Here is a 20909-nt window from a genome sequence, read left to right on the forward strand (position 1 = left end):
GGTAAAGCTCATTGAACACAAAGTTGCCCAAGTCCTTCATAACATGCATTTTAGACTTCATAAATGCATATTTACACACAGACACACACACACACACACACACACACACACACACACACATATATATATATATATATATATATATATATATATATATATATAATAACTCAATTTAACTGATTAAAACATGCCATTTTATATTGTCTTATTTTATCCCACAGAAACTAGGAACCTCTCGAAAAACGCGTTTTTTCTAGTCCTCACTGGTATCCGTAGAATCTTCGAAACAAACACACAGGCGATAACGTGAGTGTTACGCTCGTCTATGGTTACGCTAGGCAGGGTTTTGCTACAAATCCACTCTTATAATTTGCAAGATACACAGGGACGTTCATATCATCTAAGTTATATGAATCAGTCTCGGCTTTAATTCATTCGCACTTGTGATTACAAACGCAAAATGGAAGTTGAAAACAGAGCTAAAAAGGTAGAACTATGGCTATTTAACGTGGTGGCTAACAGCTATGTTGCTATTTTAGCTAACTTAGTTGCTCTACTGCTGCTTGTTTATTTCTGTTTTAAATAATGTCGCAGCATCGTTAGTTCATAGGTTGTCTTTGTCTGATTCTCTGAAGAAACAATGTTGATACATGTCGGGACTTCAAAAAAGCCACCAAGCTAACTTTTGTTAGCTAACCGTTGCCAGTGCTACAAAATACCTATAATGCAATCTTGGCGTTAGCGAATAATTTAACAAATTGCGCCTTAAGTAGTAGTTTACTATGCTACTTGTCGCATGTATTTTCTAGCTGATAAACTGGAAACCTAATAGTAATAGTTAATGTTAACGAAAAGTAAGTGCAAGTTACTGTTGTTTCGTTCGTGGTAATGTTCGCCTGCTTTATGTTAATCCACTACGACCTTTTTCTGAACAGAGGAGTTATGACGAGGACCAAAAGTCCGGCTCAGGAGCCTCGGAGGAAGATGATTACGTGCCATACATTCCAGTCAAGGAGAGGAAAAAGCAGATGGTAATGAATATCGCTAAGCCTCATGCTGCTTCTCCATTTGGAGAATAGATTGCAACCTCTGAGACATTGCTACAAATGACATCTTACAAATCTAGATATTTGACGTACCATTACTTGGGATATTCTTCTTCCCCAATCCCCATACTGTCACCCTCATAAATAGTTGATTGTATACTCGTGGCACTTAAGACCCTGCGCCTGTCTTGTATGTGTACATTTTTCTTGTATTTTTCGACCTACTTTTAAATAATATGAGCACTGTCCCCATATTCTATTGTATAATATATTTCTCTTTACTGCTGAAGAAACACCAATGACTGGAACCAAATTTCTTTTGTGTGTCAACATGCTACAAAACCCAATTCTTGTTTGCTCTGCATGCATGGCGATGCAGCTCGAGAAAATCCAGCGTCTGCGGGGCAAAGGACTGCTGGAGGAGGAGAACAAGGAGAGCGGTGGAGAACAGAGGGACGAAGACGAGGGGCTCGGCCCGCGCTCCAACGTAAGCCTGCTGGACCAGCATCAGCACCTCAAGGAGAAGGCAGAAGGTACAGATATGCTTTACCTGCCCATACCTACTGTTAAGACCTACTGTTCAGGGGGAGCGGTTCCCAAAGCCAAAGTTGCATGCAACTTTGTTGGTTGCAAAGCAATTTCCCATTGCCAACCAACTAAGTGGCTAACAGGGGAATTTTGTTAACACACCCCAGTAGAGCAAGACTGTTGAGATTCTTTGCCAGGTTATTTTTGGTGCAACTAATTAAAAGTAAGATGTTGAGTTGCTTGATGTGCACTGGTTTTTGTGCGTTGTACTGGCAAAACTAGTTTCAGCTAGATATGTTTTACTTTTGTTCTAAATCTGTAGAATGGCTATTCAAGTATGTACAGTCTACTTTAAAGAACTTTTAAATTTAAAGAAGACTCTAAAGTAGCAACTCCGTATTAACACAGAAATAATTACTTTCTATGAAATTACAGTTTTACACTAGTGAAAAGTGATGGTGATGTTAATGTTTTGTTTTTTTTCCAGCTCGCAAAGAATCAGCCAAAGAAAAGCAGCTGAAAGAGGAAGAGAAGATTCTGGAGAGTGTAGCAGAAGGGAGAGGTAAGTGTGACTTTGTACATTCACCACTTCTAATCACGTTCGCACATCTTGTCTTCGCTTTACTTATGACTGACTGATCGCTAAACTGAGTCATACATATTGTCTTTACAGCTTTGATGTCTGTGAAGGAGATGGCTAAAGGCATCACATATGATGACCCAATCAGAACAAGGCTGGTAGATTTTCTTCAGTTTGGGTCTTGTTCGTAATGTTTGCTCTTTGTAATGTTCAAGTGTAGTGTTGTATGTTAATGGAATGTATATTCTGCCACCTGTGCAGTTGGAAGCCCCCACGGTACATCTTAGCTATGCCCCCAGCAAGGCATGATAGAGTGAGGAAGAAGTATCACATTCTTGTGGAGGGGGAAGCGGTTCCTTCACCAATCAAGAGCTTCAGGGAGATGAAATTCCCTCAGGGTAAGAGATCTTTTGTGTCATGGGGGGTGCGAGTCTATATAACGTCATTGTAGTGTAAGTGGCTACAGTGACGCCACCCCCCCCCCCACATACACACACACACACACACACACTCAACTCCTGCCACTATTCACTGTCCTATCTGAACTTGTGTGTGGTGTCTACTCACAGCTATTTTGAAGGGACTGAAAAAGAAGGGAATTGTACACCCGACACCTATTCAAATCCAAGGAATCCCAACCATGTGAGTACACAATCATACCCTTCTGCAATATATAAAATAACTGATCGGACAACCAATTTGGAATTATATCATATTTTAATGAAATGTTTTTTTGTGTTTACTTGTAGTCTCTCTGGGCGAGACATGATTGGCATTGCATTCACTGGCTCTGGGAAAACCCTGGTCTTCACTCTGCCCATCATCATGTTCTGCTTGGAGCAGGAGAAGAGGTTACCTTTCAACAAGCGTGAAGGGCCCTACGGCCTCATCATATGCCCTTCGGTAAGCATCGTCTGCAACAGGGTTATTCAGCTAGTGGCCCGTTGGATTTTTACCTGCGGCCTGCACGCCAACTGCCTTCAAATCTGGTTTTCACTAAACAAAGCTTTATTCAATAAAATAAAATGACAGCAGTGATTGGCTGAGCGGCTTGCATCTGTCACACTGGGCTGCTTTAGGGTGCGTTCGTAAAATGTAGTCTGACACTCTGAAAATAGAATAACGCACGGTTCAAATGTTTCAGATTGAGCTTGGAGCTCTCGGGAGTGGCAATTTTTATGAACGTACCCATAACCTACACAGGAATTTACGCGTTGGTAGCTGTAGCCCAACGTTAACCATGTCTGTCAAAAAAAGAAATGCAAAATTGATGATGGAAACCGGCAGTTCCAGTCGGTATGGACCGACAAGTATTTGTTTACATTGCTGCAAACATCAAGTAGCCTAATAAACCGAAGTCTTGGAACAAGAGAGCTATGATAGCATCCCTGCATATTTAGCTTGGACATTGACCCGTCAACCCGAAGCAAGAAACCTTTTACCAAGGCTCTTTCACAAGGAATACGTATGATAGTTATATCACCTGATTGAGGCATTTACAATGCAGCTTAAAGTCAGAATGTTCCGCAGTGGTTTCTTTTAAAAAAAAATATATGAAATATGACAGAAGAAGCGACACCATATTTTCGGGGACCCAGTGGTTTTCCTGTCTGGCCCACTGGGTATTGAAGTTGAATACCTCTGGTCTACAATGAGATTATTTTGAACCTTTTTTGCGTGTGTTTTTATGTTCTCGATGTCTGTGCTGTACCCATGCTCTTATGTCTATTACATTACTATGAGTGCATGCTAAGTAAAGTAATGTTGTTCTTTCCATCGATCGGTTGAGTTGATCACGTTGTGGGCTTTTAGATAGCTAGATCCTGAAGCAGATTGTTGAATCACACAGGTCAATGTTATTAATGTGAATGTGAATGTGAATGTGGTGTCTCTTTGCAGAGAGAGTTGGCCAGGCAGACCCACAGCATCATTGAGTACTACTGCAAGCTCCTGGAGGAGGAAGGGGCACCCCAGATGCGCACTGCCCTGTGCATTGGTGGCATGTCTGTCAAGGAGCAGATGGAGGTGGTCAAGCAGTAAGTCTTCAGGTCTTCCCATTAAGGCCCTGTGTCCATCAATTACGTTTTGCAGAGTGCAGAGCTTTCCCTACAGCTTTAGCGTGTATATTTTACAGCACTCCTCAATCGGTCAGTCTGCCTTTTCATGAGCATGATCGCGAGGCTGCGAGACTTTGTGTGTCAGTGCCACCGGCCCTGTGGTACAAACTTGCAAGCGTGTTTTTTCCGCTCACAGGCGCTAGGTGGAAGCAAGACGGCCATCATTCAACCCAAAATATGTCAAATAACCTTTATAATACTTAATAATACTTGCTCCTCTAACGAACTTAACAGGAACTTGTCGCACTCTTAGGCGGGGATCACACTAGCTAGCGGCAAGCGGCAGGTTTCCTCTATGGTTCGGCAGCGGACCGGTGACAACGCTGGTGTAACGCTAGCATTGAGCAAACTGGAAGTTGAACTTGGTTCAACTTTGAAGTGCAATGCTCGGCTCATCACAATCAGTTTTAGAATGTTTAGGTATATTGACCAATCAGATTCGTCTAAGAACATAGTAACAAAGATTAGGAACGAGATAGAATGTTTTGGATTTATTATTATGGTCTGAGTGTTGCGTTACGCTTGCCGCTGGCTAATGTGATCCCCGCCTTAACCTGCACTTAACATGCACTTGACATGCACTTCCCTTCCTTCTCTCCTCTACCACTTTCTCCTGAACTACAGTAGTATTTAAAACATTTGCACTCTCATCCTCAGTATTTGCTGTAGTACTATATTTTCAAATTCCCACCTTAGGTCTCCTCTGCATTGTAACTTGAATATTATTCCCAGTTTTTGTAAGTCGCTTTTGGATATAAGGATCTGCTTGATGAATAAATGTAAAATGTAAGTGATCTGTTCATTGCAGTGGAGTACACATGATGGTGGCCACCCCAGGCAGACTCATGGACCTGCTCCAGAAGAAGATGGTGAGCTTGGACATCTGTCGATACCTCGCCCTGGATGAGGCTGACAGAATGATTGACATGGGTTTTGAAGAGGACATCCGAACGATTTTCTCCTATTTCAAGGTAGGCGTTGGAGTTGAATGAATAACAGGACATGAATCGAAATGCGGCGGAAATGTAAGCTCTTACGCTTTTTCAGCTTCCTGGTAAAATAAGTCTTTACACATTTATTCAGAATATATATTTTTTATGTTATGTTCACTTTCAGGGTCAAAGACAAACCTTGCTGTTCAGTGCTACCATGCCCAAGAAGATTCAAAACTTCGCCAAGAGTGCTCTGGTCAAGCCCATCACTATCAACGTGGGGCGAGCAGGTGCTGCCAGCTTGGATGTCATTCAGGTGAGCATTTCAGTGGAGGGCTATTACTTACCTGTCGGATTAGATGTGCCCCCTGTTGCCCGACTGGAAGCGTCAAGTTCTAGTTTCTCCAAGGTCATGTGCTGGGTTTCTAATGCGCACAGATGCAGACATTTTTTTTTTACCGTATCTGTGCTGTGGTTTTGTGTTGTGCTGTCGTTTTGGAAGCACACTATAGATATATGAAATGCATGAGTCTAGATGCTGGAGAGGTTAAGGCATTATGGCATGAGTTGCATTCTAATGGGCCACTTGTACTGTACCTCTGAGATCTTTTAGATCAAGGTCAATATCCCTAGCCTAGAAATCTAGACGCCCCTAGCGGCAGCAAATGTAATTTGGCTGGCGGGGCAGTCTAGGCACGATCCATTGAGCCAGGGAGCTGAGAACCCCCAGCACCAGCGTTCCAATCACAGCGTGTATAGAGTCGGTGGGTGGGCTTAACATAATGGTGACTGACATGCGACCAGAAGTTGCGACGGTAACGCATCCTGTTATTTGAAAACAAGAAGATGATTCGTTTAGCGTTATCCTATTGCGTGGAGAGGGAAGGTTACGCATCCTGCTGCTTGAAAACAAGAAGATGATTCGTTTAGCATTATCCTATTGCGGGGAGGGAATTTGAAAGACAACTGTTTATCCCACCCATCCGATTGCGCCCTGTCTACCGTGAGTGTCCAGACCCTACATCTTGATGTGGGTCTGGCTCGTCAGGCTACAATATCCCCCCAATATTCAAAATTTCTCAAAATGGGAATCTCTCAAGGTAGGGTTACGCTTATTCTCTGCCATACTTTGTTTGGCCCTTGGTGTTAAAATATGGCAATTGATGTTTTTTGCACAAAAACATCTGTTAATAATACATTTAAGCATAAACATAAATGCAAACAAACACGACTTCCTGCAAAATCCGTAGCGCCTCTTTCAATATCTGACTGTGAAAAGGAGTGCAGAGGTGAGAGAATTGCTAAGAAAATACTGACCTGACTTGCACAATGATCCAATCTTGCATCATCGCTCAATGTATGTGAATGTTGCATACCATTGCAAAATACCAATTGCAAAAAGCAGACTGCTCACTCAGTATTTCTGAGAAACCATGCACCACTTTCTCTCTGCCCTTCCTCTCCTGTGGCATTTGATCAGTACTCTTACTAAGTGCTAACTAAAGTAGTGCTGATCTGCTAGCAACTATAAACAATTGTTTACTAGTGTGCATTCCACTGTAAGTACATTCATCCGTCATATGCAATCGTGCGTTCAATGTTCAAACCAAATTAATTGCACGCTAGACTGAGCTATTTTTAACTAGACAGATCAGTTTTTGCTCGTCTTCTTACCCCGTGCCATGGTCTATTCCTGTCCGATTGGTGTCATCATGCGCCCCTCCTCTCTCTTTAGGCTGCTCTGAATGCATTACATGATCACGTCATGGAACCATGGTAGTGTAGTCGCCACACAAAGGCATAACCAGGAAGCACACTCGGATGTTGCACAACCAAGTTTTTCACTTTTTTGACCACAGCATCCAATATCTGGATTTATTTTCTATACCACAGATCCCAAACGACCATGACTCCATGGCTACGGTCTTGACTTAATGTGCGTTCTTGTTGGCTGTGAAAAGTCATGGGAATTTCATGGATTGCAAGATCTTTGAAAACTAATGGACAGGTTGTGTGATGGAGTCAGTGAAAATGGGTGGAAGTCCTGCTTAAATACGTTATAATATTGTAACTAAGTCTGAAATTACATTGAGTTAAGCCTTAAATATCTACATTCATTTACTGTTTCTTCCCTAATAGAATAGTAAGAAGAATAGAATAGAATGTCTTTATTGTCATTGCATTTAAGAGCCACTCCAGCAAAGTGCATCAACACATATACACTATAAAAATCCATTTACAACACCTTCATTGCAAATTTACACCCTCCACACACACACACACACACACACACACACACACACACACACACACACACACACACACACATACACATGCATACACACGTTTCAATACATCCTTCCACCCTCCATTGCAACATTGCAAACATCCTCCATGCCGCCTGTGTGATAAATGATTAAAGCAAGTGATAAATAATAATGAAAAAATATAAATGAGCGTAAAGGGCTGAAGAACAATGCAAATAGCATTATTAAAAAAGTTTAGCCTCATTTAAAATTGATATTGCCTTGGGAAAGAAACTATTCCTAAACCTGCTAGTCCTTGTTTTTAGACATCCCCCTGAGGGCAAGAGTTCAAACAGTTAGTGACCAGGGTGAGAACTAGTCCTGTGTGATTTTTGTGGCTTTTGAGAGCAGTCTTGAGTTGGCAGTCTCCTCTAGTGATAGCACTTCATTGTCATTTCGTTTTTTAGAGAGAGAGGTATGTTGGCAGCATTCATAGTTTCATCCGTTTTTGTAATTCTGTATTGACGCCGTTGTCAGCCCTGTGCGTAGTTTGGTCATATTTTTCGTCATGATGGAAAGAAGGGGAAAGAGTCACCAACGTGTGTCTTCATCTCTGTTAACAGGAAGTGGAGTACGTGAAAGAAGAGGCTAAAATGGTCTATCTTCTGGAGTGTCTGCAGAAAACCCCTCCACCAGTAAGACTTCCTTTCCTAAAAAACATCACTTGAACATCGTTTTTCGGTCCTCATCTCACTCCTAATATTCCTCTGTTTTTTTCCCGCCTCTCACAGGTGTTGATATTTGCGGAGAAAAAGGCTGATGTGGATGCCATTCATGAGTATCTTCTTCTAAAGGGCGTGGAAGCTGTTGCCATCCATGGAGGGAAAGGTAAATAGATGGTGGAATTCGGTCACTAGGCGTCGCTCTCTGACATGCACTACTCACAAAAAGTTCAGGATATCTGGCTTTCGGGTACCCTAGAAATCTAGAAGCCCCTAGCGGCAGCAAGTCTAATTTGCTACCGGGGTAGTCTAGCTGGGCTTTGGCAGCGATCACCGAACCAATCACATTTGTGTAAAAAGTCGTTGGACGGGCTTAACATAATGATGACTGACATGCGATCAGAAGTTGCGACCGTTAAGCATCCTGCCACTTGAAAACAAGAAGATGATTTGTTTAGCGCTATCCTGTTGCATGGAGAGAGAATCTGAAAGACAACCGTTTATCCCACCCTTCCGACAGAGCCCTGCTATGGGTCTAGCTCGCTAGGCTTACTTTCGGATGAAATGTATGGAAAATGTAAAAGGTTTCAGGTACTGTGGTATTATATCATGAAAGTAGGGCATTTCAGTAGAAGCATGAAATGGCGATTTCAATTTTCAATTTCAATTTAATGTCGCTTATAGAGCGCCAATACATTACACATGTCTCAAGGCGCTTTACAGAGTGTTAGACATTCAAAGAGAGCCCATGAGTAACAGGGGCAAGGAAAAACTCCCTAGAATTGGAGATACATATAGGAAGAAACCTCAGACAGACCCACGACTCAAGGGCCCAACCCATCTGCCTTGGGTCAGTTACAGTACAGTCATTTGTAGTTTGAAAGTTACAATGACAATGAAAGTTCAAATAGTCCAGTGTAGGGAATAAATTGTCCATTAGTAATCCATTAGTTATTTCTGAAGGTGATGGGTCGCTGGGATCCGAGGGCCAAAGATTCGGGCAGGGAACCACAGCAGGCGATGTTAGGGCAGTCATAGGGATGGCGAAGGCAATGGCGATGGTAGGGCAGTCAGAGGGATGTGACTTCAGGTGTGATGAGGGACAGGCACAGAGATGGTTGATGGCTGGTAATGGTTTACCTCACAGGTGAGGTATAGGGGAAAGGGAAGAGAAATAGAGTGTGTTAGTATTACTGTAAGTCATATTAAGTATTAATAAGTATATCAATGGTGATATAAATGGTTATACTATAGAGGGTTTACAAAACGCTTTTACACACCTCTTTTGTGGGGACAGGTGCGTAGGAATAGGTTACCCAGTTAAACCCGAAGAGGCATCCCGCACATCGTCCACCACGCATGCAAACATCCACCCACCCACCACGCACGCAACATCCACCCACCCACAATGCCCCCCCCAATGCCCCCCCCCCCCCCAGGCGAACCCACACACCACCTCTGAACCGCGCGTCGGAGCAGCATGGCTGAGCATGGCCAGCCAGAGTCCGCCCACAGGCGGCGCCACCCATCCGCAGACACCCCCCACCACCATCCGCGAGCAGAGAGAACGGGGCCCGCGCCAGCCCCACCCCAACCACAACACCACGCGAACACACACCACGGCCCGACCAGGACACACAGTCTGATCCGCCCCGCCGCCCAGGCCCCCCGGAAGCAGCGCCCCCAGAGCAAAAGTCCAGAATGCTTCATGTCTTTGGACGTGTCATCCTGTCATCCTGTTGACAGGGTCGGGAGGCGTAGGGAGGCGATGTAGTGTAATTAAAAACGTTAAAATCATTGGACAAATCATTTCCTCATCTCAAAGAATTAACTGAAACAAAGGCTGACCAATTTCACCCGAAAGCTGAACATCCCTGACCTTTTGAGAGTAGGTTAGTGTACTATATGCTCTCCCTGTTACCAGCATCTCATTCTCTTTTTGTCTCTTTGTTCTTCAATTGGTTCTCTTTCCCTACCTTTCAGATCAAGAAGAGCGAACCAAAGCCATTGAGGCATTTAAAGAGGGGAAGAAGGATGTCTTGGTGGCCACTGACGTTGCTTCCAAAGGTCTGGACTTCCCAGCCATACAGCATGTGGTCAACTATGACATGCCAGAGGAGATCGAGAACTATGGTAGGTCCTTACGACTCAAAGATTCAGAAGACCTGTTTAAGATCGCGTGTGGTTTTCTGTTGCTGTCTGCTGTCTACTGCTGAAGCTAATGTGATTAATGGACCTGTCTGTTTCCTAGTGCACAGAATAGGAAGAACAGGACGTTCAGGGAAGACTGGAATTGCAACAACATTTATCAACAAGGGCTGCGGTAAGTAAAATGATCATCACGTGTTAAGTTGTGGTTAGACGACCGCCTCAGACTAGTATTCTCTTCACACCAGAAATACGCTGGTGCTGTTATATTTAGAAAGGACTTATAGAAGGTTTCCGACCACAGATGACCCGACAGTTTGGGGTTAGGCTTACAATTGTGCTTTTTACACAGATGAGTCTGTACTCATGGACCTAAAGGCCTTGTTAATCGAAGCAAAGCAGAAAGTCCCACCAGTTCTACAGATTTTGCAGACAGGGGACGAGACCATGCTCGACATTGGAGGTAAGTCTGAAATCTTCTGGAGAAATTTCACTGAAATGTTTAAAGTATTACTTTTGACTGTTTGTTTATAAGTGAGTACATACATCTCCTGCTCTGTGAGATTTGGTGCATAGTATGTCCCATAAAATGTGTTGGTGTGCAGTGACTGGGTCTTTCATTGCCTGTCTTTATTGTATGTTTGTTTGTTTGTTTTGAATATGTCTGCAAGTAAGTGTTTTGTTTGTTCCCCTCAGGAGAAAGAGGTTGTACATTCTGCGGTGGCCTGGGCCATCGTATCACAGACTGTCCCAAACTGGAGGCCGTGCAGACCAAGCAGGTCACCAACATCGGCCGCAAAGACTACCTGGCTCACAGTTCTATGGACTTCTGAGTCGGCTTTGTCAGCAGCCGTGTCGAATACTTCAAGGTCAAAGCCAAGAAAGTATTTTTGGTATCGGACCAATCGTTGTGTACAGTGCAGTATCATGTTCACATAGGTTTTATACTTCTGCAACGTTTTGGGCAAACTGTGGTTTTGTAGTTCTGGGTGGCTTGTTTTAGGCCTGTTGGTGTGGTGCGATGTGGTGTACATGCCAAGCAACTGACCTTCGTGCAAGTCATCACAGCCTGCAAAACTCTGTAGAAAGAAAATGCATCTCTTTAATCTTCATACGGTGTCCTTTTTGTCCTTGCCTATGACTTCATGAAAATATGTAAATAAAGTTTTTAAGCACATCGACGTGTTAGTGCTTCTTCTGTTGTCGATAGATATTTGTCCTTGGTAGGCGTTGGTAACACAATCTGATATGATCTGTTGCACTATCAGCATGACCTACACAATTAGACGTGACGGAAAGTTTCTGAGGTAGTCTCTAAGAAAAGGCGTGCGTGCGTGTGTGTGTATGTGTGTGTGTGTGTGCGCACATGATAAGGCAAGCACGGACACCTCTGTAGTGTCTTCAGCCCTCAGCTCAAGAGGGCTGCGCAAGGGTGACCATCCAAGTGGCTTTACTCTGTTTCTAGCTTTGCTGAAGCTGCCGACAGCAGGCAAGCAATGGATATTGTAGAAAAAGAAGGCCTGGTAATGATTCAAGGAATGAAATTTGGGAAGGTGAGTAGATACTTACTCTTACGTGTTGATTTATTGAATGTCAGCATACTGAACAGCATGTGGTGAGGGTGGAAATAGGGTGGCTTTTCAGTGGCTTTTCAGCTCTTGCAATGCCTCGATGACTTCCATCTTGTGTTGACTACATTAATTCATGTACCTAGTAAGCTCGTGTATGTGGGCCAACTTTGGTGCTTTGTGAGGGAAATAATAACTAAGGATTAATTAATGCTACTTTACTTGGAGACTAATGTCTCAAGGCTCTGCGGTGTTATTGCTACACCATTAATAATGCAAAAGGAGGAAAGCAGACATTAAAACCCCTCCTGTGATTGGGTTTGGATTGCCTCCATTTAATGAGCATGAATCATGCATGTGTTCGGAGACCAAACGGGTGTTCCACTGCACCCCCAACCCCCCCCCCTTCCTCTTCCTCTTCCCTTCTCCCTTCGGCTGGTTGGTTCTTCACAGGTCCCTGTGGAGGGACCACTTATAGTGCCGCGGTGAACAAAATTCCTCAATACCGTATCATTTCCTTTTTTATACGGTCTGGGTTTAAATCTGGCTGTCTCGGTGTGTGTGTGGGGTTATGCCTTCTACAGAAGTCTTGGAAAAGGACTTGGATGATACTTTTCCAGCCCAGTTCTTCTGGCATCGGCCGGATAGAGCTGTACGAGGTGCGGGATGGGCCTGGGACTTCAGCCAGGCCTCCGGGCCTGAAGAAGATGGAGAAGAGAGTCATCCGTCTCTCTGACTGCTTCAGCATCGTCCTGGCCCCGGAGGAGAACTGCCCGGCCGACTTCAGCGCCTTCGACCTGAACACTGCCCAGCGCACCTACACCATCGCCACGCCGACGGTCGAAGGCTGGCACCAGATTCTTTGTGAAGTGGCATTTCAGGTAGGCAAACTAGGCCTATAATGTGTCCTCTGGTCTGTATGTATTAACTGATAGCCTTGTGTAGAGTTAATGACAAAGTGATCAATAATTGTAGGTGTATTGTGTTGTGTGTGTCATGGTGTACCATTCAGAATTTCCTTTAAACATTAACATGTCGAGTGGTGGTCATGGCCTATCTATCGTTTTAACGTTTGCCAATGTAAAGGTTGTGGTCGTGGGAATAGATTAGATTTGTAAGGGTTCTGTTTTTGTAGCCTACAGAAGACGGCTGGGGCGCCTGATTCAAATAGGGGAAGTTGAGATAGCCAACCATTCTACTTCCTCATCTAGCTCTGGTGTTGAGTAATGGCCAGCTTGCCGTTCTCCATCCAAATACTGATAGGGTACAGCAGCAAATGAAGATGTGACTCAGTTTATTTTGGTAAGCAGTTATCAACTCCATGCATTTACAGAAAAATGATGGGACTCCAGATGCAAGGAGAACACAGGAGGACACCTCCATGGCAGAAAATGAACTCTATTCAAGTTGGAAGTCAGGTAAAAAAAAAAAGATACTCTTTTGTAGGAAACAAATCCAGCTAGATAATAATCACTTGTAAGCTTGACGCATCGATGTCTTGAGTAACCGGATGTTTCTTAACACAGTGGAAAATGTGAGGTGATATTCCTTTGATGTCAACATCCTCTCCACATTTAACACCAATCAATTACATAAATTAATGGAGTTGTAAGAAGTGGGTGTTCTTACAGTTTTTTGTTAGACTAATCATATTAAACCATGCTCACCTCACATTTTTCTTTTCAATGTTGAAATGTATATAAATGTACAAGCCACATAGTCTACTGCATGTGTTTTACATGTCTTAACAAACTGAACTTTCTACTAAGCTGTTTGACAAGACACTTCCAGCTGCAAACATGTACTATGGCATGCATGAATTGAGGAAACACCATTTAAATCACTAATTTGGCATATCTTGAATTTCCCCTTAGGGATCATTAAGTATCTATCTATCATGATCAGGTGACTCTGGTTGCACAAGGCACCCACTCCATGTTGCTGTAGGCCATAGTGTGTAGTCTGTAGTTATAGATATGGGAGTGTATTGTTTTGTGCACCATAACTATGGCACCATTCTGTGACTATCATTCTGCTATAAGATTCATTGGGGGGCAGCCGTAGCCTACTGGTTAGTGCTCCCCGAGCACCGCTGGTTGGGCAGGCAGCTCACTGCTCTGGGTTAGTGTGTAATTCACCTCATTGTGCGTTCACTGTGTGCTGTGTGTGTTCACTAATTTGGTTAAATTGGGTTAAATGCAGAGAAACAAATTTCCCTCACAGGATCAAAAAAGTATATATTCCATTCTATTCTTGCCGGTGCTAGCTGCAACTTTGGCCTAACTGAGACCTGAGCATTCCTGTACAATCTGTTTCGTCTTCCTCATTCCTCTGACAACTGACCACACTGCTCTCTTTCCCCAGGTCAGTATCAGGTCAAAGTTCAACAGACAGAGGCTGCGACGCGGTGTCGTTTGGCAGGCAGCTATACTCTCTGTCCCGGCACAGATTCCCTGTCTCTCCTGGACCTCGACACTTCAAAGACCATCTATTGCTGGCCCTACCGACTCTTACGCAGATTTGGGACTTTGAAGGTATGACTATTTGTTTATGTCAAGTTTAATTGTATAGCGCATTTCATACACAGAGGTCATTCAATGTGCTTTATATAAACCAAAAGATGTGCGTGTGAGATATATGTGAGGAATATTTCCAAAACCATTGTGTAGAAATGTAATTGTGGAGTTGAAAAGATCCTCTGACCTCTGTGATGTTTCCCCTTAGGAGGGAGGGGTTACAATTGAGGCTGGCAGGCGCTGTGAATCTGGGGAGGGCCACTTTACTTTCTTATCAAAGCAAGGGTCGGACATTTACCGGACCATGGATGAGGCCATTGCCCTTCAAACCAGACAACTGGAGCCCAGGCCAGCCCCACCCCCAGAGCCTGTGACTCCGACGCCTATCCCCAAACCCCCGTCCTTCGACAAGTCCAGGGGCTCCACGGTGCCCCCGACGCTGCCACGCTGGAACATCTCCCTGCCAGAGCTCCCCACCAGGCCCCAACCGCCACCCGCCAGCCCCCCGAAGGACGTCTACTCCGTCATCGAGATGCAGCCAAGTCCGAGGGCCCAGCCCAAACCGCCCAGGATGACGCTCAGCATGCTCCCGAGCCTGCCGTCCCGGGACAGCAGGGAGGAGGCCGAGGACGAGAGGTACACCTCCGTCGGGAGCGAATCTGGCCACCAGCCCGACGACGATTCTATGGTTTACTCTAAGCTGAGCGGTATGGAGGACTGTTACGAGGACGCGTCTAACAGCCAGGAGCAGGATTGTGTCTACAGCAGGGTGCTGGATCATCCATCCCTTCCTCCTCCCCCGACCTTGAGAAGAAGTCCGGTCAGAACACCAGAGGAGAGGGTGGTGGTGGTGGAGGAGGACGGGGAGGAGGAGGAGGAGGAGAGGGAGAGGAGTGAAGAAGGAGGCGCTCACGTTATCACCACCACCTCCGAGATCCCTGTCAACTTCAAACAAACACTCGCAAACATCCTGTTCAAAGACCGGGCCAAGCTCCAGATCCACCCAACTCTCCCCACAGAAAGAACAGACTCGGATGACGCCATTTATCCAAAAAACTTTGACATGTGACAAGGGGAAATAAATCCTGTAGAACTATGGCTCGAGGAGCTCCTATTATTGTAATAAATAATTAAAACTACGTAAAACTACGCTACTAATGATTAATCAACGTAAGAAATGCATTCATATGTTTGTGTGGTGACTGATGAGGAGTGTCCTGACCTTCCTGTATGTCTGCTACCACACACACACACACACACACACACACACACACACACACACAAGCACATGTTTAAAAGTGAAAGACATGAATACAAAATGACGTTTACTTTATTCAACAACGCATTGATTTGACATACAGACACAACTCAATAAAATACATAAATAGCTCATTTTGAAACAGTTCATGATCATAGACATTACATTCAAAAGAAAAGACTATATTAAGGTTAGGACTATGGTGAGGCAAATAAAGTGCAACTAAAGAGCCTGGTTATTCATGAGAGTATTTATACTAAATCAAGATATCCAGATATTCCAAAGGATGTGGAGTTTTGCACTGCATTTTAAGCCATTGACAGATTTATATGATAATGTTAACTAACCTTACAGATATCTACAGTACCTATTTGGTTTGTTTTGTCTACTATAACACAGACAGATTCATTTGAAAGTTTTGTTCTATTTTTTGTGCATTTAAAGAGTCACTGGAGATAACGTTTCTGTCATTGAGTCAAGCCGTGACCGTCCTCGACATCACTCAAGAGCGAAGATTCACCATCGCTTCCATTAGACCCTCCACATTCGTTCTTGTCCTTCGAAAAATCCGACTTGGAAGTGGACAGTATGAGCAAACGCCCGACAGTGTCTTCGGCGTTACGGGCATCTCCCACCAGGTGTATGGCAGGCTGGGATGGATCCATTGCGTATACGAGGCCGGTCCGCGTCAGACTGTCAGGTGAGAACGACTGAATCGAATCCTCCCGTCTCAGGCAGTCTTGAGGCATGCAGGTCGCTCTCGGTCCACGACAGTCCGACTGCACCACACCGTCTAATAACTCGGACAGTTCATTGATGTATATCTGTGCCATCTGAAGTGTGTCGTATTTGGAAAGCTTCTTCTCGTTCTCCATTGACGGTATGACACTCCTGAGTTTGTCAAAAGCATGGTTAAGCCCGTGCATCCTCCGACGCTCCCTAGCATTGGCGGCGACTCGCCGGTGCTTCTGTGGGCCGCCTTGCGGTTTGGTGTTGCCTCCTTGACCTCCAGACAGGACCCCGGCGATGCCAAGAGAACCCTCGCTCATTTTAGTTCCAGACGTCGAATTATCCAGGGAGACGTCCACTGCGTGGCCATACTGGCCTACAGCAACACCCGCAGTGGATGTGAATGAGTGCAGCGGAGCGGTTGAGGATAGCCAATTTCTAGAGTCGCTGAGCGCAAGCCTGGATGGATCGGAAAGTTCTTCAGCCAGTCGACCCCGAATGTTCCCCTCCGACCAATTGAGATGTTTTGCCTTTGAGGACATTGCAGGTGCAGGAAAGACAAACAAAACAAAACAAAACTGTAGAGTTATATTAGTTAGAGCAGTGATGACTTGTCTCAAGCCAAGAAAAATCCTCAGTCATGAAAATTCCTCAGTAAAATGTTGAATTTATATCGCAGCCCTTCCGATCACACTTCTACTCTCTCTTGAGTCCTGAGTGAAGTTGTGTTCCCTCTCCACCTTGGGAGTCCCTTGCCTTATACCCCTGCCTCCCCCCTCCTCCGCCCAGAGACACCCTATCTGCCAGGCTAAATGACAGACTCCCTGGGGAAAAGGAAGTTGACTTTTATAACTCTTTTACCAATACAACAGTAATTAATGACTGCACATAAATGAGTTGGTGCACAAGGCAGGTGAATTGGTGCGCATAAAAAATATATATTTTGTTTGTTTGCATGAAGGGTTACTTCAAGCAATGCTGAACTGGAAGAACATTATAACAGTGAAAGAAACCAGTTAGGCTAAATGATAAATTGTAAATCATCATAATGGCCATGCTTGCGTTGACGGCCTACACTTCAAAGGCGCGCCAATAAAGGGCACTTATCACATGTTATGGTACCCTCTCCAGACAATAAAAATATGATAGCCCATAGTGGTTGTGTGTGTGTGTGTGTGTGTGTGTGTGTGTGTGTGTGTGTGTGTGTGTGTGTGTGTGTGTGTGTGTGTGTGTGTGTGTGTGTGTGTGTGTGTGTGTGTATACACATATAGGCCTATAATTGTTGTTCAGTTATCAACTGAAGTTAAACTGACTTCACCAAAAACTTCGAGTCATGTAATCTTGTTAAAATATGATTTAATAGCCCACCGTGGTATTTACTTTGTGTGTGTGCTAACTGAAGTTAAACTGACTTCACCAAAAACTTCGAGTCATGTAATCTGTAATGATTTAAACTGTGGTAGCCTAGATGTTGCTGTAATTACCTCAATACATTTATAAGCCCGTTTTCAAATAAACTGTAAAAGTGAGTAATCTCAAAGACGTTGTTTGAGGCAATAAAACGAACAGGTGGGAAGCAAGCGGTGCGACACACCTGTCGCCAGGGAGAGCCCGGATAACAAATATTTTGACGTCTAGCATTGCTATGAATCATTTATATCATGATATCATGAGGTAAAACAGACTAGCTAACGAGTCTAATCAAGCTAGAAGATATTTTTCAGGATTCTTGTTTAAAAAAGAAAAAAAAATAGGAATGGTGTTCTGTAGCCTAGGCTACTGCAAATAGTCTAAGCGAATAGATTATGCTCTCTAATTTCTAGATCTAGAAACACTCCCCCATGAACCCATTTGGTCATGTCAACTGAATACTAAACTTCTGAAGTCAACTGCGGGTGAGCAGCGCGATGAATGAGAGGCTAACTTCAGCCCTGTCAGCTGGTGTCCCTCGGCACCCGCCACACAGTGAGACGCAGACTCTCGCGCCTCCCATATGCTGCGCCGTCGGATAGTTTAACTTTCACACTTTTTCTCTGTTTTGACATGTGACGAAGAGTTAATCACTCACCGAAACACACTCCAGTAGATTAATTAACACTGTGCACTTGTGCATAATATAGCCCATCACCACCGAAGCGTTTGAGTGTCTGAAATGTTTAGGGGAGAAATAGCAGCGGAGGTAAGTTCAACAGATAAATGAACAATATTTAGAGTGCTATAACCCTTTTGTGCGTGTGTGTGTGTGTGTGTGTGTGTGTGTGTGTGTGTGTGTGTGTGTGTGTGTGTGTGTGTGTGTGTGTGTGTGTGTGTGTGTGTGTGTGTGTGTGTGTGTGTGCGCACACACGTGTGTGAAGAGGGGCTCCAACAGAGAAGAAGAGGGGGCAGGACAAAGGGAGAGACAGGCGGTAGATGTTAAATGTTGGTAAGGAAATCAGCGTGACCTGCTATCCCGTCAGCGGGTTAATGAGCCTTGCGCGACTTGAATAAATGGGCACGCTCTTCAACCAGGGGTGCCCATTCATTTTTCTACATGAATATTTAATTTTCTCAACCCCACAACCGACGCAACAGCCTGTAGACCTGCCGAATATGGAATGAGGATACCGAGGCGCACTTCCCATCTGCTGTGGGGAGAGAGTGAGGGGCGGCAACGGGGGTGTCGGAAGGTGTGAGGGGCATCAAAGGTCATCCAAAAGAGGCCCCCTTGGAGCATTTTTTTGTACAAGATCACACAGTCCCTTAGGAGGACACCCCTCCCTCTCCTAAATAAAAAGGCCATTTAATTCATTAGACGATGGCATGGGGTCGATGTGTGAACACAACGCCGCCAATGCAGCCCTGGCAAACACCCAGAGAACTTTTATAATTAAGCATACCACAGCAAAAAGTTAATGGCAAAAGGCTATCTGTATTTCGGGCAATTCTCTTGGAAAAGATGCATGAGGTATCCGCCGGCTCAGCCAGGCGCAAGTGCTCCATCAACCTCTTGCTAATATGATGGGGGAGCGTATAGAGGGACGATAGGTCCTTTCATCCGAGCCCAGTGAAGCAACGCTAAATGATCCCTCTAACCACGGGAGCGTGTGTGTTTTCCTTGCGCGGTTTAATTAAAGACCTGAGAAGATCGAATGCTTCCACTTTTCACACAATAGATAGTATCAGAGGAACAGAGAACACGGGCCGACTATGGGGAAACATCCCTTGATGTCGACGGATAGTGCATGTAATTATTTTAATCACCCGAAGCTACGGAGATGGCACCGGGGCGCAGGGGTTGTGACTGTAAGTTTAATATGGGGTTTCCACAGCAAGTGAAGGATATTAGTAGCCTCATTAGTTTTGACTAGGGAGGAGATACTTGTCTGAGTAAGGATTCATTAAATCAACGTTATCTGCGAGAGTAATTGATCAACTATTAGTAGGCTACTCTGATAATTTGCTCTCTGAAATTGCCCTGCAATTACGCTTTCTGCGGTTGGATAACACGCCATTAAAAAAAATAGCCTAGGCCTCAGGCTAGGCTAGTATTTGCCGATCAGCATGTACAGCATTAGAATTCCTAAATGCTTATTCTTTAACAGTATGTCTTTAAAATGTGTGTGCGCACATCTAAAGAAAAATAAACATGTGCGGACACACAGCCTTATTAGCCTATAAAAAACGAGGCCTAGCGCTCACAGGTACTCTTAGGCCTGTAAGAGCATGGTGTGATGGTATTTTGTAATGGCCTAGCCTACAGTAAAACGATGTTACAGCTGATAATGTTGCAATGTAGAAGAGTGTGTTCCGAAATAGATAAGCAGCTCAGCGACATATGGCCGGCGTGATGTTTCTGGCAGTCTCCGTGACCTTGAGCAGGCGGCCAGAGACAGCAGACAGCACAAAGAGTGCCACCCTACCAAGGGTGCATACTGCATAGTAATCACAAGTAACCTGTAAACAAACAATAGCCTAATGCAAGCAGTCAGGGGACACTGTCGACGGCTTAAACAAAGAGGAATCGGAATTATCTATGAGCATCGTGATGATCTTGATTGGATTTAATGGCCCATGGCATGGAGAACAATGGTGTAGTCAGACTGAGCCCGAGATAAGAAATCGAACCGAGGACGTGGAATTACTTCTACCATGTGATGCCACCAGATGCCGCTAATGCACCGCTTGAGGGAGCCTACATGTGGAGGAAATTGAGGTATGTTCTTCATACAGGTTATATGATGGCGTTATCTCTGGGCTTCTTTTTGTAAACTTGTTATCGGTCGTGCATGTGCAGTTTGACATAAACGGTGTAGTCAGTTATTGATCAAAGATGCTAAGTGACCTGTAAAATATTCTTACCTTGATTGCTGCCTCACTCTAAAATGTGTGTTGAAATGCCTTGTTTTGATTCTACTCGAAAATGGATGTTGAAATGTTTTTGCATGACCTTGATGCACTGCGCATATAAACAAACCTCGTTGAAGTTCTAAAATGATCACGGTATTCAACAGAAAAATGAGTGTTTTTATATAGTGCCGCA

At 44.3% G+C, this 20909-nt stretch overlaps 2 protein-coding genes across 2 annotated transcripts; both read left to right on the forward strand.

Annotated features, from left to right (window-relative positions):
* The first annotated feature begins 305 nt into the window (after window positions 1-305).
* On the forward strand, window positions 306-11496 carry ddx41 (DEAD (Asp-Glu-Ala-Asp) box polypeptide 41). Its single transcript, XM_062524959.1, has 17 exons — window positions 306-487; window positions 936-1031; window positions 1426-1579; window positions 2062-2136; window positions 2248-2308; window positions 2416-2552; window positions 2724-2796; window positions 2904-3057; window positions 4054-4190; window positions 5080-5242; window positions 5388-5519; window positions 8073-8144; window positions 8241-8337; window positions 10155-10304; window positions 10423-10494; window positions 10672-10782; window positions 11016-11496. The coding sequence occupies exons 1-17, from the start codon at window positions 461-463 to the stop codon at window positions 11150-11152; spliced, it is 1848 nt and encodes a 615-aa protein (XP_062380943.1). The 5' UTR covers window positions 306-460; the 3' UTR covers window positions 11153-11496.
* A 183-nt stretch (window positions 11497-11679) lies between these two features.
* dok3 (docking protein 3) lies at window positions 11680-15619 on the forward strand. Its single transcript, XM_062524565.1, has 5 exons — window positions 11680-11872; window positions 12472-12768; window positions 13221-13305; window positions 14252-14421; window positions 14612-15619. The coding sequence occupies exons 1-5, from the start codon at window positions 11816-11818 to the stop codon at window positions 15470-15472; spliced, it is 1470 nt and encodes a 489-aa protein (XP_062380549.1). The 5' UTR covers window positions 11680-11815; the 3' UTR covers window positions 15473-15619.
* Window positions 15620-20909: the final 5290 nt, after the last annotated feature.

The sequence above is a fragment of the Sardina pilchardus genome, chromosome 21, assembly GCF_963854185.1.
Source record: "Sardina pilchardus chromosome 21, fSarPil1.1, whole genome shotgun sequence".
Lineage (NCBI taxonomy): Eukaryota > Metazoa > Chordata > Actinopteri > Clupeiformes > Clupeidae > Sardina > Sardina pilchardus.

What these genes read in the sequence shown, in the direction of transcription:
- ddx41 (XM_062524959.1), top strand. Translation starts at nt 461, where the DNA reads ATGGAAGTTGAAAACAGAGCTAAAAAG. An exon ending in CGATTTTCTCCTATTTCAAG is followed by an intron (nt 5,243 to 5,387) that starts GTAGGCGTTGGA and finishes GTTCACTTTCAG; the next exon opens with GGTCAAAGACAAACCTTGCT. An exon ending in AGAGGAGATCGAGAACTATG is followed by an intron (nt 10,305 to 10,422) that starts GTAGGTCCTTAC and finishes TCTGTTTCCTAG; the next exon opens with TGCACAGAATAGGAAGAACA.
- dok3 (XM_062524565.1), top strand. Translation starts at nt 11,816, where the DNA reads ATGGATATTGTAGAAAAAGAAGGCCTGGTAATGATTCAAGGAATGAAA. An exon ending in AAGGAATGAAATTTGGGAAG is followed by an intron (nt 11,873 to 12,471) that starts GTGAGTAGATAC and finishes TGCCTTCTACAG; the next exon opens with AAGTCTTGGAAAAGGACTTG. An exon ending in GCAGATTTGGGACTTTGAAG is followed by an intron (nt 14,422 to 14,611) that starts GTATGACTATTT and finishes GTTTCCCCTTAG; the next exon opens with GAGGGAGGGGTTACAATTGA.